This window comes from Delphinapterus leucas, chromosome 3 (assembly GCF_059928025.1).
Source record: "Delphinapterus leucas isolate spDelLeu-1000000601 "Yukka" chromosome 3, BTC_Dleu_Yukka2, whole genome shotgun sequence".
NCBI classification, from domain to species: Eukaryota; Metazoa; Chordata; class Mammalia; order Artiodactyla; family Monodontidae; genus Delphinapterus; species Delphinapterus leucas.
In genome coordinates, this window is record NC_143131.1 from 126644458 (window position 1) to 126660452 (window position 15995).

Genomic DNA, 15995 nt, shown 5'->3' on the forward strand with positions numbered 1-15995 from the left:
TCCTTTCTCTGAGCCTCAGGGCTGTATCTGTGAAGGTGGGAACGTGGATGAGATGGGACAGGAGGTGCCCTGGGGACTACCTTGGGGAGAGAGGGGTCACAAGTAGGTGGCACACCAGGCCCTACCCCAGGGCAGTCACAGCACCTCTGGAGCCCTAGGCCCCTAGGCGGGGATCACAACACCATGCCTTCAAGGCCTGGCAGTGCAGGCGGGAAGCTGGCCAGAGGTGAGGCAAAAGGAAGACTCAGGAACAACTGTGCCTCTGGAAGGATTTAAGAACAAACACCAGGCCTCCCAGGTAAAGGTGTCTGGGAGCCACATCCAATGCCAGCAACCCTGGTGTGAGGGATTTCCCTGAGTGACCACCAGGCCATCATGTGTTTGCGTTCCAAGCATGGTTTGCAATGGAATCAGTATAACCTAGAGGCCATCTCATCATTTCAATAAAGGGTTCATAGCTTTGGAAAAAAAGAGGAGGGAAACCTCTAGACATACAGATGTTTTCTACACGCTCTCTGCTCTGATACTGAAAATCTGTAAGTTAAGGGGAACCCGGGTGACAGCTGCTATTCCTTGGATTTCCCCACAACATATCAGAGATTGATGGCCTGCCAGAGTCTCAGGAAGCAAACATTGTATAAGTATTAAAACCTCTGGCCCAGAAGCCAAGGGACTGAGTCACTCAAAGCACAAAGACAATTGCTGGCTTCCTGAAGTTCCTCTATTTCCAACACGGTTTCCAGGGCCCCAGACGAAACCCAAATAGTAGTTTTCAGATAAGGAAAAGGTGGAAAGGGTGCCACAAGGCCTCAGTGTGGGGCAGCACTGTTCTCCCTGTTAGGGATACCTGGCCAGGTCTCCTTTCCCTCAGGAGATGCTGAGCAAAGGATACCCTGCTGGAGATGCCCCGAGGAGAGGAGAGAAAACTGAGCCTCTCCTAGTCCTACCGATGCCTGTTTAGGCATCTAACATGTACATGTGATGTGACTTCAGGCAGATTAGTTAACCTCTCTGTGCCTCAGATTCCCCATACACAAAATACAAAATATATAAAATAGATCATATGGTGTCTGTCTCATGGAGTGGTTGTGAGAATTAAATGAGATGGTAGGTATGAAGCTCAGGGCCTGGCACATAGTAATTGCCTAATTCATGTTAGCTGTTAGCTATTTTTACAGCTCCCAGAGTCTCTGACCGGGGGCTTGGTAAAGGTATCGAGGGACAGAGTCAGCAGTGACAAGAGAATTGGTGTTAATTGACAGGAGCCACTCCAAAGTGGGAAAAATGCCAAGGCTGGCAGACACCTTGGGATTTTTCCCTTTCTCCATCACATCTTGTCTATTCCTCAGTCATTCTTACACAGCTCTGTATATTATATTCCTAAAGCCCCATGACCAAGTGTAGCAAGATGACAGTTTTGAAATATTCACTGGCATTTCCCTCTCCCAGCCCTCCTGAGCCTTCCCTCTCTTCAGGGAGCGAGGCCTCAGGGCCTGGATGGGCAGCGGAAGGCAGAGACAAAAGGGGTCACTTCCTGGCTTTTGGATTTCAGACGTCTGTGCCCTTAGATCAGGAAGGATTCATCTCAAAGTTAAATGTTCTAGAGAAACCGTAAATTAGGGAGGGCAGAAAGGGCTCCTTTACTCACAGCTAACAAACTTCATTGCCTGGCTCACAGGTGGGGAGGAGAATCTCAAAGAAGTGAGAACACGGGTCTCATTGAGTCCTTAGAAAGAGGCCCTGTGCACCTGCCCCCTGAGCCAAGGCGGGGACACAAGCCCCAGTGAACAGGACGGGGTGGGGGAGCAGAGGGGCAAACTCACCGAAACTTAGTTTCTGCTTGTCTTGAAATAGGAACCAAGTTGAGTTATAAGAAAGAAATGAGTTTGTTTTTGTCCTATCTTAAAGTGTTTGATTGAATTCAATTGGAAGTATACAGTTTTGAGTTTTTTACAATGAGATTAATATAGAAAAAAGTGAAAAGTTAATTCTATGACGTTACACCCGGGTCGACTTTCTGAATTTGCAAAATGAGTAACGAGTATGCAGTTCTCATTTTATCAAGTGACTTCACTAACAAGTGAGAAATACATCAATCCCTTTGTGGACCTCAGCTCAGATTTCCTGGCCCATGATGCTCACCCTGGGGAAGGCCGTCTGGGTCTAGCCCAGGTCCTCTCTGCTGTAGCTGTAGCGTGGCAGCTGGCTGTTAAGCAAGAGCAGTCTGTCTGGCCAAGAGCGTGCAGTTCTGACACATGTCCTGACAACACGTTGCTGAGGAAGGCGGCACGAGCTGTGTTGCCAGCTGCACGCCATGACCATGGTACACGCTGTGGAGCCTGGCAGAGGGAGGCTATGGAGGAGTTTCTGCTGTAGCAAAGGCTTTACAACATTGTCTTGGGGTGACAGACTGTTTTACTGGCCTGCTGACATGGGAAACTGTGGCCAGGCCGGGGCCATCTGTGAGGTTCCCAGAGAGCGCCTGCTTCTGCTCTGCTGCAGCTGCCAGCACCTGCAGAGCCTGCCTGTCTCAGGGCACCCAGATGCCCACCTGTCAGGCTGTCCCTGCCCATGCCAGGGAAGCCGCTCAAGGCTGATAGCCCCTGGCCGCAGGGCAGCAATCACAGTTTCCTCATCGTCTGCCAGAGCAGCTGATTTACTGTTCCCAGTTTCCTGGTCTGTATGTTAGTACCCTCCATCATTATTCTTAAATCTTTGTAAAATTCATGTGTGTGTGTGTGTGTGTGTGTGTGTGTGTGTGTGTGTGTATGTATGTATTCAACTGGGCAATGGATGATTACTGTTGAGGGAAAAAAATTAGATACCCTTTTTGCCCACCCCCCAGAGCCTACTTCCTCCCCAGAGGTAGCCACTGTTGGCTCTTCTGCATGGCAGGCAGTAGGGCTTAGTGGTGAGAGCACAGGTTCTAGAGTCAGACTTCCTGGGTCCAGATCCTGCCTCTGCCATTTACTAACCGTGTAACCTTGGACAAATGACCTTAGTTTTCTGGGTCTCCATTTCCTCATCTGAAAAATAAAGATAATAATAATAGCTCCTCCTGAATTATGAAAACTCAGTAAGATGACATATGTAAATTGCTGAGCACAGTTCCTAATGGAATAATAATATCCGTTATTATCCTCCCAGACTTTCCCTTATGCATTTACCCCTCTAGTTTCTTCATGCATGTCTTCCATTTCAAACTCTCTCGTATGCTTCTGCATCTTGGAACACTGACCCCCAGCCCACCTGTTGTAATGTTAAACCTCAGCTCTAAGAGTCTGGTTCCAGGTATTCACATGAGGAACATAGATGTAATGACACAATGAGATGACACACGTGTGACCCTTCGGGGTTACCAGAAGCAGCTCTCACCGTCTTCCTATCAGAGTTTTCAGAAAACAAATTACTCACTTATTCAAAGTATGCACAGACAACAAGCACGCTAACACATCCCCCTGGAAACAGCAGATGTGCCCAAAATACACCACCCCAGGAAAACATAGATCATAGCCTCTCATTCCCACAACAGGAAACACCCAATTCACACATTCCTCTGCAGGATATATCAAAAGCATGTCAGCCACCCACCTCTGCAGCTCAAACCTACAGAGAGAGTTTGGAGATGGGGGAGAAAAAAGGAGGTTGCTTTTGGTGGAATGGGCTGCAGCCAAGGGCATTTTTCTTGACAGCAGGGAGGGAAAACCAGAAAACCTTTGCCCAAGCTGGACTGGTCCAAAAACGGATTTGACAATGTTCAAGCAAAGCTCAGTGGCAAGCTGGTAGGGGTAGTAATTTAGAAAGAACTCTTGCATTGAGTAGGAGGTAGCGGTACATGGCTTTGAAGATTCTTTAATATTAACTATTGCTTATACTTATGGAGCCCAAGTGACATGCCAAGCAGTGTACTAAACATTTTTATATGGCTTTAGGTAATTTAATACTCACAAGTGACCGGAGTTACTCCCCCTCTAGAGATGAGCAAACTAAGACGGGTCTCACATAACTTAGCCAAGTGGTAGGGCTGTGACACAAACGCAGCCCTCCTGACTCCAGCATCTACACCCTTGACCTCTGTGCCGTGAGCGTCTTCGCACCACTTCCCACACAGAGATCCCACATCTCGGTGGTCTTACACAGGAAACAGGATCAGTGCCGTGTGTTCTGATTCAACTCCAAAATCAAATTGAAGGGCCTGTTTCTGAACTACCAGATAACTCTTATAGCCAGACCCCGCCCTAACCTTTCAGACGGATAGCTTTCTACCTGTGAAATGCCTGGATCCTCACTTGCGTCTCCTCCTGGGTCTTTAGCGAATACCTGCGAACACACTAAGGGTACTCTGGGAGCTGGCGACATGTGACAGCTGCTGTACCTGGTTGTTTTCCTGGGCCCCAGGCTGTTGCGAGCTCATTGCTGAACCAGTTGATGCTCTGCTTGATGTTTCACTGTTCAGACAGAAGCTCCACTGTTTTTATTACACTTCCAGCCAATTATTCACAGTTGTTATACTGTCTCCACATCAGTTTTGTCACTCTTTTAATTATACCCCACCCTTGCATAGGTGCTTCTACCTTTTAAAGACTATTTTATAAAGACGACTCAATTAGAATGTGGGAACACTTTTATCTACAAGGTTAAGTGACCCTCAGAAGAGGAGAAAACGGTGCAGGCACTACATCAGTAAAGAGAACATAACTTAGGTCGCATTGTTTATGAGAGAGGAATCATGCCATTATCTGCTTTTAAGAGAGACTAATAAATCTGATAAGATACAGCACAGTCTAGTTTAAAAGCGGGAGAAAGTTAATGGAGAAGAGAAAGGATGGAGGGAAAGAAAGATGTACAGCAAAGGACACACAGAGACAGAACCAGTTTTCAGTTGGAGGAAATTTTATAAATCATTTTGTCCAATCTCCTTGGTGACTAAGGACGGAATTGAGGCCAGAGAAGTTACAGGATTTGCCCAATCCTGTATAAAACTAGGTGACTGCAGAGAGGATACCCCCAGCACTACCCATCAGAGAGAGAAACACAAGATGAGGAACGACAGAGGGAGAGAGGAACGGCCAGGTAGAGGAACTGGATGCTGAATTTGTTTTCTGCTATTCAACTCTCGTGCTCCTTTTAACTTCAGAGGGGCCAGTAACCCCTCCCCTTCCAATATGTTGTTTTGTTCCAGCAGTTTTAAATTATCTTGGTAACATTTGGGGAAGAGCTTTACTTGCAAATTTAGTTGTGGAATTAAGATGTATTTTCTCATCTTTAGAACACTAAAGATTTGGTAAGCATGTAGAAGAATACTTAATGTTTCAGACCCTTAATTTTTTATTATTATTATTATTTTTTTTTGGCCTTACACGGGCCTCTCACTGCTGCGGCCTCTCCCGCTGCGGAGCACAGGCTCCAGAAGCCCCAGACCCTTAATTTTTAATCTCATAGTCATTGACCAGCTGATTTTCTTTCTTAAATAATTGTACTGGGGGCTTCCCTGGTGGCACAGTGGTTAAGAATCCACCTGCCAATGAAGGGGACATGGGTTTAAGCCCTGGTCCAGGAAGATCCCACATGCCGCGGAGCAACTAAGCCTGTGCGCCACAACTACTGAGGCTGCGCTCTAGAGCCTACGAGCCGCAACTACGGAGCCCACATGCCACAACTACTGAAGCCTGTGTGCCTAGAGCCCATGCTCCACAGCAAGAGAAGCCACTGCAATGAGAAGCCCGCGCACTGCAATGAAGAGTAGCCCCCACTCTCAACAACTAGAGAAAGCCCGTGTGCAGCAGGGAAGACCCAGTGCAGCCAAAAATTAAATAAATGAATAAATAAATAAATTTATTTTTAAAAAGTATACTGATAGCCATTGTCAACTGATTATCTTGCTTTTATTCTTGGAAAGATTAAGATTGTTCAGTCTTACAGTGCCTGAAAAATTGTCCTTTTAAAAAACAATCAGTATTTATTTCACTGCGCAGAACCTTTTGTCTCCAGATCAAATTCAGGATGGGTGAATGTGTGTGTAACTGGTTCTTATTGCAAATTATTTTTAAATACAATTTTTAACCTCTTCAGGGATAAAAAGAAATAACTTAAGTCTGAGGTGGTATTCCCAAATTAATTCATACATGTTATTTTTGTATAAATAGGATTCAACCAAGTTTAACTTCTTCATTCTTTTTTTTTTTTTTTTGCGGTACGCGGGCCTCTCACTGCTGTGGCCTCTCCCGTTGCGGAGCACAGGCTCCGGACGCGCAGGCTCAGCGGCCATGGCTCACGGGCCCAGCCGCTCCGTGGCATGTGGGATCTTCCCAAACCAGGGCACGAACCCGTATCCCCTGCATCGGCAGGCGGACTCCCAACCACTGCGCCACCAGGGAAGCCCTAATTTCTTCATTCTTGATGTGAGTTCTATTTGTGAAACTATAAGGTTATCGTGTCCACTATGGCAACAACTAGTCACATGTGGCTATTGCAATGTAAATTTATGTTAATTAAAATTAAATTAAAATTTCAGTAGCTCAGTCACACTAGCCACATTTCAAGTGCCCAATAGCCACATTTCACGTGCCCAATAGCCACATATGGCTAGTGATTATTATATTGGACAGCGTAGATATAGAACATTTCCATATCTCAGAAAATTCTATTGGACATCACCGCTTAAGGACTAGTAACTGGGAATGACTCTCCTGGGTACACTTTTTGGCCAACTAACATGAAACAGAAGCCAGAGGTTCCTTGCATGTGTTTTAGAAATATAGCACATGACCCATATGTCTAAACTTGGTAACTTCATGGATTATTTCACAAGTGAGAAGAGCTAATGTCCTTTGAGGCTTTGAAGAACTAATGTCCTGCTTTCAAGTGTTGCTCTCAAGGATAGGCAGTTCCTAACACAAAGCAGTCTAAAACTTCATGTATAAGTCAATTTGGAATTCAAAAGACATTTGCCCATAGATAAATATTGTAAATCACATGACTGAATTTTAGTACTTTGAGATAAAAATTAATGGAAATAATAACCAGCAGAAAATCAACAGTAAAATTTTAGAGTTTCAGAGGGTGTTATAGATTGGACGGAAGAGATATCACCACACCACCCCCCCATACACACACACAATAAGGTTAGATTAAGTTGCTGACTTAACTGAGAATACAAAATCTTATTGAAAATGAGGTGGCTTCCAGGGCAAGAGCAGATGTGGCATATCTCAGTGGAGCTTCCCTTGATCCCCAGAGTTCCTATTGGCACTGTCTGGATGAGGAAAGGTCTTCACATGTCCGTAAGCTCAAATCATGCTACACCGCTGACCTTTTATAGTCACGGCTTACATCACCAATCTGGGAGAACTCACACCAGCGATGCATGCATTTCTGTTTATGGGACTATTTATAAGCGTCAGACATTTGTGGACTCTGGTCACAGTCAGCATCACCATAACAGCACCCTCATCCTGAAGGGAGCAGTAGAGTTAGGGCTGGGAGCCCATGGGTACTCTGCCCCAGAAGGTCTGTTTTCCCAATCCATCCCCTCACTCTGATTTTATGGCTTTTTATTTGAATGGTTCAAAGATTGAGTTTTGACTGAAAACCATGATCACTAATCCATCTCCCCAGAAAATCAAATTATGAAAAATTTAATTGATCTTGCTGGTTCTTGAGCAATAAGGTGTGATCAGTTAGAAGAGGTAGATGAAAGTTTGCCTAGTGATTCTGGAGGGATTTTGGATACTTTCAAGAGCTCTCATTATTGATGGTGATGATTATACTATTCCTATTTTATTTTCAGACTCAACAGCTTTGTTTCCCTTAGCAGTAGTAGATCATTACACTGCTCATATAAATAGAATCTATATTTTTCTCCAAAATTGGGGGGAGGGGGGGAGACGGGAGAGTGAAATATATTCCAGGGGACATTAAGCAGGAATCAGAAAAAGAAGCAAAGGAGACAGCACTAAGGAGAATGTTTGTGGATATTCTGGGGGTGGAGAAAGATTGCTCTGAGCTCTGGGGAGGATGTGATGGTCATGATACCGAGCACTGGATACATTTGTGGAGCACTTCATGTACGTTTTGAAATGCTTTACATGTATTAACCCATTTACTGAGTTAATTAATATTTTAGTTAACTAGCTAACTCATTTAACTTTTGTCTTAAATTTAAGACGGAAAAAAAAAACTTAAGGGACATGAACTCCTTGAGAGAAAGACTGTAAGAAAGGTATTATTCTCCCACCTCAGATAGCAAAGTTTTCAGCAATAGTAGTTTCAGGGCTAAGCAACCAGCTCTTTGCCCTACCGTGCACTTATGATTCAAGATGTGGGAGGTAATCGAAAGTCCTGCTTTCCTGTTCCTTGACTTTAAAAGGAGGAGGGTGGATGAGATCAGTTATGGAGATCATCTTTGAGAATCTGAAAAAAGCTGTAGGATAATGTATATAACACCAAATTTTATATTTCATTAGAGAGAAATATTAGATATCAGGTGTATCAGTCAGGTATGCTACAGTAACAAAAAAATCTTAGAAGATATGCCATCAAATATTCCTCCTGGCTCATGATAGATGTTCAACCTGGGTTAGCTTAGAGCTCTGCTCCAGGATTTCTCAGCCAGGGATCCAAGCTGAGGCATCCTGCACACCATCTGGGGGTACCACTGGCTGCTGGGCTATGGGAAGGCAATATGGCAGATACCATACTGGCTCCTAGGGCTTCCAGTTGGAAGTGACACACAATTTCCATTCACATTTCGTTGCCAAGCAAGACACCACGTGCCAAGAATAAAAGATTGAAATTTCAGTGAACAGACACAACAACTACCACACTAGGTCAAGAACCCTTGAACTAGGTGACCTCTAGGTTCCTTGGAAGTTCAAGGTTTCTGTGAGTCCAGGTTAACTTATATTATGCTTATTCAGAGTTTAGCCAGTAAGTCTACATGTCTAAATGCTAGACACCAGTTCCCCTCCAATCAAGTGGTCATCCTTATAGTTAGGACAAAAGTGAGCCTTATCCTAATAGGGTATGAGCAGAAGTTTGTGGACTGTTGCTACAGCCTTGAGTAAAAATTGAGGAATTGAGTGGTTCTCTCCCTGGGGCCCCTAGGGACTTCCTCCAAGAGAGAAGATTGGGTTCCTCACTGGCAAAGTTATCTCAACAGTTTATATATAATGCGGTTGGACCAGACAGCTATTAATATCCCTTCCAACCCTGAAATTTTATGTTCTAGGCAGGTGCCTATTATTATTAAATGCTAGATGACCAGATTATAGAATGGTCAAGCAAAGTATATCTCAGGGAAAGGAAATCTAGAAAAGTAGCCATGAGAAAATCTAAGCAAGAGATCAGTAGCCTCAAAAGGCAAGTATAGGTCTACAGCATCATCAAATGCTGACTGTAGCACTGCAAGCCCAGTGACTTCAGCCCCTTCATAGTCTCCACCAGCTCTTTCTCCTTAACTGTACACATGTGACATTTTCTCAATGTTATGGAAAGTGCTGTTCAAAGGCAGTTGTAAGGTGAGTCGCCTCAGCAACTTCCTTCCAACTAGAGTGCCTCCCTTCATGCCTTTATAGAAAGTCAACCACCATTGTCCATCCTCATTTTATAGATGTATAAACTGAGGTGCCGAGAGGGACTGTATCTTGCTCAACAAAAAGGCCATTTGGAGGCAGAGTCAGCCACCCATTTCCTTGAGACCCAGGAGTCAATGGCAAGACCTAAATTCCCTTTGTTTGGGGCCTGGTATTGATCCAGAGATCTCCCAAGAAATAGTATTTCTGGATCATTTACCTTGAAATACTCAACTTCCTCTTTTATTTTTCTTCATTTGTGAATTTGGCCTCCATTATTGCAAGAAAAGGTTATGCTCACTCATAAGTCTCTGCCTACCTAAGGAGATTTATGGACTCATATCTTAATGCCACTCACCTTCTAAAGATGTCTTAGCTTGGCATACTCAGCCTGATGATGTATTGAAGGTATTTTGCTAATCATTGTCACCCTTTCTGCTTTTTCTGCCAGTTAAGATTATAATCATTTCTTATGGCAGACTTTTTAAAGAATAAGGACCTTCTGGATGGTGATCTCTTTGTTTCTCTTTACAGTTCCTTATCAGCAGAATCCTTACAATCCCCGGGGCAGCTCCAGTGTCATCCAATGCTATCGATGTGGAGACACCTGCAAAGGGGAGGTGGTTCGCGTCCACAATAACCATTTCCACATCAGATGCTTCACCTGTCAAGGTAGGAGGCCCAATCTCCCAACACCCTTCTCAGATCCCTCGCCATGCTCTCACCCCAGGACATGCCATGGGGCAGGCAGAACAGACACAGGCAATTGAGATACCTGCAAAGGCCTAAAATGACCTTCCTTGAGCCAGTAATGAGAATTCTCCCTTCAGCGTCATGGCGTGAAGAGGGAGGGTAGAGTGAGGGAAGCCGTGGGATATGGGGGGGGTGGGGAGAAAGGGAGCCTGGTGACCCCAGAGTGGAAGCACTGACCAGAAGGAAAAAGGCAATCCTGCAAGCTTATCTTACACATCTGAGAAGACTACTGGCTTGTGCCTATAAATCAGTTTGAGAGCCAATGAAAGAGCAAGCTGTCACGGCTAAAATTTGGCGTGGCTCTGACGTGAGTGTGACAGTCCTCAGAGGTTAGGTTTCACAAGGGAGAAGGTACGTCTTGACTTTGGTAAGGTTTGCAATTTGGGAGCAGATGGACGCTGCGTTACCTCTAATTGTGACAGCTTACCCATGGCTGATTTATAAAACCTTAGCTCAGCCCAGCTAAGCATTCCCAAAGGAAGAAGGCTCACTAGCAGCAGGAAAAGAGGGACTCGGCTGAAGGAGCCCGGAGAGCCCTCTGGCCCAAACAGGACAACGCTCCCTCCCCAGTGTCCCTGTCTAATGCCACTCCAGCCTCCACTTCTTGAACTTTTCTTCCAGGCTTCCTGTTCCACAGAGAATCCATTCTGATGTTGGATTGCTCTGTGAGTTAAGAAAATGTTTGACCTCAAACCTTTAACTTCCACTTGGTTTTAGATTTGTCCTCATGGGGTTTGATGAGCTCTTTGTGGTTGCTTTTCCCAGTGGCTGCCCTTCACATACTTGTAGCCAGGTCTGCCCCACATACACAGTTATATTGCAGGTCCTTAAACTGGGCCTCATCTGAAATGATTCCAACTTGTATAATCATCCTGAAGTCTTCTTCCTTGATCCGTTCTGGTTTGTCACTATCATCCCTAAAGCCTACTGCCCAAAAGAGACCATACTTCTCAAGGTCTGCCAAATACAGCAAGGAGACCATACTTCTCAAGGTCTGCCAAATACAGCAAGGACTACATTTCTTTAATGTGACTGATACTGAATGAACTTCCCGAGAAGCCACTTCACACCACTGATGTATATTGAATTTAAGGTCAACTGAAACCCCCAGATCTGTTCATTTTAGTATCTGCTACTGAACTTCAGCCTCATGTATCTGAGATTGACTTCCTCTGCCATCATTAAAGTTGCAAATTTCCTTCCCCAGGATCTAACTGGACTCTTCACTGAGCAAATAAATCTCATATTCATATTCCCTAATTTATTTATAGAAGCTTATATGGGGTATATTTTAACTGTGTGGCTTTTATTTCATTTTATTTTTTTAATTTTTATTTTATATTGAAGAATAGTTGATTTACAATGTTGTGTTACAGCAAAGGTGGATAGCAAAGGGATTCAGCTCTACATATACATATATCTATTCTTTTTCAGATTCTTTTCCCATTTAGGTTATTACAGAATATATTTTTAATACATCTTTATTGGAGTATAATTGCTTCATAGTACTGTGTTAGTTTCTGTTGTACAACAAAGTGAATCAGCCATATGCATACATATATCTCCATATCCCCTCCCTCTCGAGCCTCCCTCCCACCCTCCCTATCCCACCCCTCTAGGTCATCACAAAGCACCGAGCTGATCTCCCTGTGCTATGCGGCTGCTCCCCACTAGCTATCTATTTTACATTTGGTAGCGTATATATGTCGATGCCACTCTCTCACTTCGTCCCAGCTTACCCTTCCCCCTCCCTGTGTCCTCAAGTCCATTCCCTACATCTGTGTCTTTATTCCTGTCCTGCCCCTAGGTTCTTCAGAACCATTTTTTTTTTTTTTTAGATTCCATATATATGTGTTACCATACAGTATTTGTTTTTCTCTTTCTGACTTACTTCACTATATATGACAGACCCTAGGTCCATCCACCTCACTACAAATAACTCAATTTTGTTTCTTTTTATGGCTGAATAATATTCTATTGTATATATGTGCCACATCTTCTTTATCCATTCATCTGTCGATGGACATTGAGGTTGCTTCCATGTCCTGGCTATTGTAAATAGAGCTGCAATGAACATTGTGGTACATGTCTCTTTTTGAATTGTGGTTTTCTCAGGGTATATGCCCAGTGGTGGGATTGCTGAGTCATGTGGTATTTCCATTTTCAGTTTTTTAAGGAACCTCCATACTGTTCTCCATAGTGGCTGTATAAATTTACATTCCCACCAACAGTACAAGAGGGTTCCCTTTTCTCCACACCCTTTCCAGCATTTATTGTTTCTAGATTTTTGGATAATTCTGACTGGTGTCAGGTGATACCTCATTGTAGCTTTGATTTGCATTTCTCTAATAATTAGTGATGTTGAGCATCTTTTCATGTGCCTCTTGGCCATCTGTATGTCTTCTTTGGAGAAATGTCTATTTAGGTCTTCTGCTCATTTTTGGATTGCGTTGTTAGTTTTTTTGATATTGAGTTCCATGAGCTGTTTGTATATTTTGGAGATTAATCCTTTGTCAGTTGTTTCATGTGCAAATATTTTCTCCCATTCTGAGGGTTGTCTTTTCATCTTGTTTATGGTTTCCTTTGCTGTGCAAAAGCTTTTAAGTTTAATTAGGTCCAATTTGTTTATTTTTGTTTTTTATTTTCATTATTCTAGGAGGTGGGTCAAAAAAGATCTTGCTGTGGCTTATGCCAAAGAATGTTTTTCTTATGTTTTCCTCTAAGAGTTTTATAGTATCTGGTCTTACATTTAGGTCTTTAATCCATTTGGAGTTTATTTTTGTTTATGGTGTTATATAGTTTTCTAATTTCATTCTTCTACATGTAGCTGTCCAGTTTTCCCAGCACCACTTATTGAAGAGTCTGTCTTTTCTCTGTTGTATGTTCTTGCCTCCTTTTTTGTAAACTGGGTGACTATATTGCGTGGGTTTATCTCTGGGCTTTCTATCCTGTTCCATTGATCTGTATTTCTGTTTTTGTGCCAGTACCATACTGTCTTGATTACTATAGCTTTGTGGTATAGTTTGAAGTTGGGGAGCCTGATTCCTCCAGGTCTGTTTTTCTTTCTCAAGATTGCTTCAGCTATTCAGGGTCTTTTGTGTTTTCATACAGAATTGTAACATTTCTTGTTCTGATTCTGTGAAGAATGCCATTGGTAGTTTGATAGGGACTGCACTGAATCTGTAGATTGCTTTGGGCAGTATAGTCATTTTTCACAGTGTTGATTCTTCCAATCCAAGAACATGGTATGTTTCTGCATCTGTTTATGTCATCTTTGATTTCTTTTGTCAGTGTTTTATAGTTTTCTGAGTACAAATCTTTGGCCTCCTTAATTTATTTAGAAATAAATTCCTACTTATTTTATTCCTGTTGTTGCAATGGTAAGTGGGGTTGTTTCCTTAATTTCTCTTTCTGATTTTTCGTTGTTAGTGTATAGGAATGCCAGAGATTTCTGTGCATTAATTTTGTGTCCTGCAACCTTACCAAGTTCACTGATTAGTTCTAGTTGTTTTCTGGTGGCATCTTTAGGATTTTCTATGTATAGTATCTGCAAACAGTGACAGTTTTACTTCTTCCTTTCGAATTTGTATTCCTTTTATTTCTTTTTCTTCTCTGATTGCTGTGGCTAGGGCTTCCAAAACTATGTTGAATAAGAGTGGTGAGAGTGGACATCCTTGCCTTGTTCCTGATCTTAGTGGAAATGCTTTCAGTTTTTCATTACTGAGTATGATGTTTGCTGTGGGTTTGTCATATATGGTCTTTATTATGTTGCAGTAGGTTCCCTCTATGCCCGTTTTCTAGAGAGTTTCTATCATAAATGGGTGTTGAATTTTGTCAAAAGCTTTTTCTGCATCTATTGAGATGATCATATGGTTTGTTGTTGTTGTTGTTGTTTTGTTTGTTTGTTTTTTTGTGGTACGCAGGCCTCTCACTGTTGTGGCCTCTCCCGTTGCAGAGCACAGGCTCCGGACACGCAGGCTCAGCGGCCATGGCTCACGGGCCTAGCCGCTCCACGGCATGTGGGATCTTCCCGTACACGAACCCATGTCCGCTGCATCGGCAGGCGGACTCTCTACCACTGCGCCACCAGGGAAGCCTGATCATATGGTTTTTATTCCTTAATTTGTTAATATGGTGTATCACATTGATTGTTTTGCATATGTTGACAAATCCTTGCATGCCTTGGATAAATCCCACTTGATCATATTGTATGATCCTTTTAAGATATTGTTGGATTCTGTTTGCTAGTATTTTTTGAGGATTTTTGCATCGATATTAATCAGTGATATTGGTCCATAATTTTCTTTTTTTGTGATATCTTTGTCTGGTTTTGGTATCAGGGTGACAGTGGCTTTGTAGAATGTATTTGGTAGTGTTTCTCCTTCTGCAGTTTTTTGGAAGAATTTGAGAAGAATTATTGTCAGATCTTCCGTAAATGTTTGATAGAATTCGCCTGTGAAGCCATCTGGTCCTGGACTTCTGTTTGTTGGAAGATTTTTAATTACAGTTGCAATTTCATTAATTGGGATAGGGCTGTTTATATTTTCTAATTCTTCCAGGTTCAGTCTTGGAAAATTGTACCTTTCCAAGAATTTGTCCATTTCTTTGTGGTTGTCCATTTTATTGGCATATAGTTGTTTGTAGTAGTCTCTTATAATCCTTTGTATTTCTGCAATGTCAGTTGTGCTTTCACCTTTTTCATTTCTAATTTTATTGATTTGCATCCTCTCCCTTTTTTTCTTGATGAAGCTGGCTAACGGTTTATCAATTTTGTTTATCTTCTTAAAGAACCAGCTTTTAGTTTTACTGATCTTTGCTATTGTTTTCTTCATTTCTATTTCATTTATTTCTGCGCTGATCTTTATGATTTCTTTCCTTCTACTGACTTTGGGTTTTCTTCGTTCTTCTTTCTCTAGTTGCTTTAGATGTAGGGTTAGATTGTTTATTTGAGATTTTCCTTGTTTCTTGAGGTGAGATTGAATTGCTACAAACTTCCCTCTTGGAACTACTTTTACTGCATCCCATAGGTTTTGGGTCATCATGTTTTTGTTGTCATTTGTTTCTAGGTATTTTTTGATTTCTTCTTTGATTTCTTCAGTGATCTCTTGGTTATTTAGTAGTGCACTGTTTAGCCACCATGTATTTGTGTTTTTTACAGTCTTTTTCCTGTAATTAATTTCCAGTATCTTAGCATTGTGGTCAGAAAAGATGCTTGATACGATTTCAATTTTCTTAAATTTTCCAAAGCTTGATTTGTAACCCAAGATGTCATCTATCCTGGAGAATGTTCTGTGTGCACCTAGGAAGAAAGTGTATTCTGCCACTTTCAGGTGGAATGTTGTATAAATATCAGTTAAATCTATCTGGTCTGTTGTGTCAATTAAAGCTTGTTTTTCCTTATTTATTTTCTGTTTGGATGATCTGTCCATTGGTGTAAGTGGGGTGTTAAATCCCCTACTATTATTGTGTTACTGTCGATTTCTCCTTTCATGGTTGTTAGCATTTGCCTTACGTATTGAGGTGCTCCTATGTTGGGTGCATAAACATTTATAGTTGTTACATCTTCTTCTTGGATTGATCCCTTTATCGTTATGTAGTGTCCATCCTTATCTCTTGTAACAGTCTTTATTTTAAAGTCTGTTTTATCTTATACGAGTATTGCTACTCCAG

At 42.4% G+C, this 15995-nt stretch overlaps 1 protein-coding gene across 15 annotated transcripts in view; it reads left to right on the forward strand.

Moving 5' to 3' along the window:
- The window catches only part of ABLIM3 (actin binding LIM protein family member 3), a 193549-nt gene that overhangs the window by 65643 nt on the left and 111911 nt on the right, over positions 1-15995 (forward strand). For 6 of the 15 annotated variants that reach the window (XM_089909518.1, XM_089909519.1, XM_022590062.3 and 3 more), the window contains one exon: positions 10107-10244. The exons of 1 other annotated variant lie outside the window; for it this stretch is intronic. In XM_089909518.1, coding sequence (XP_089765644.1) covers positions 10107-10244 — 138 coding nt within the window. Of the gene's footprint in view, positions 6402-10106; positions 10245-15995 lie in introns of all 15 variants that reach the window. 8 more of the 15 variants (XM_089909522.1, XM_089909528.1, XM_089909525.1 and 5 more) reach the window with 4 other exon arrangements.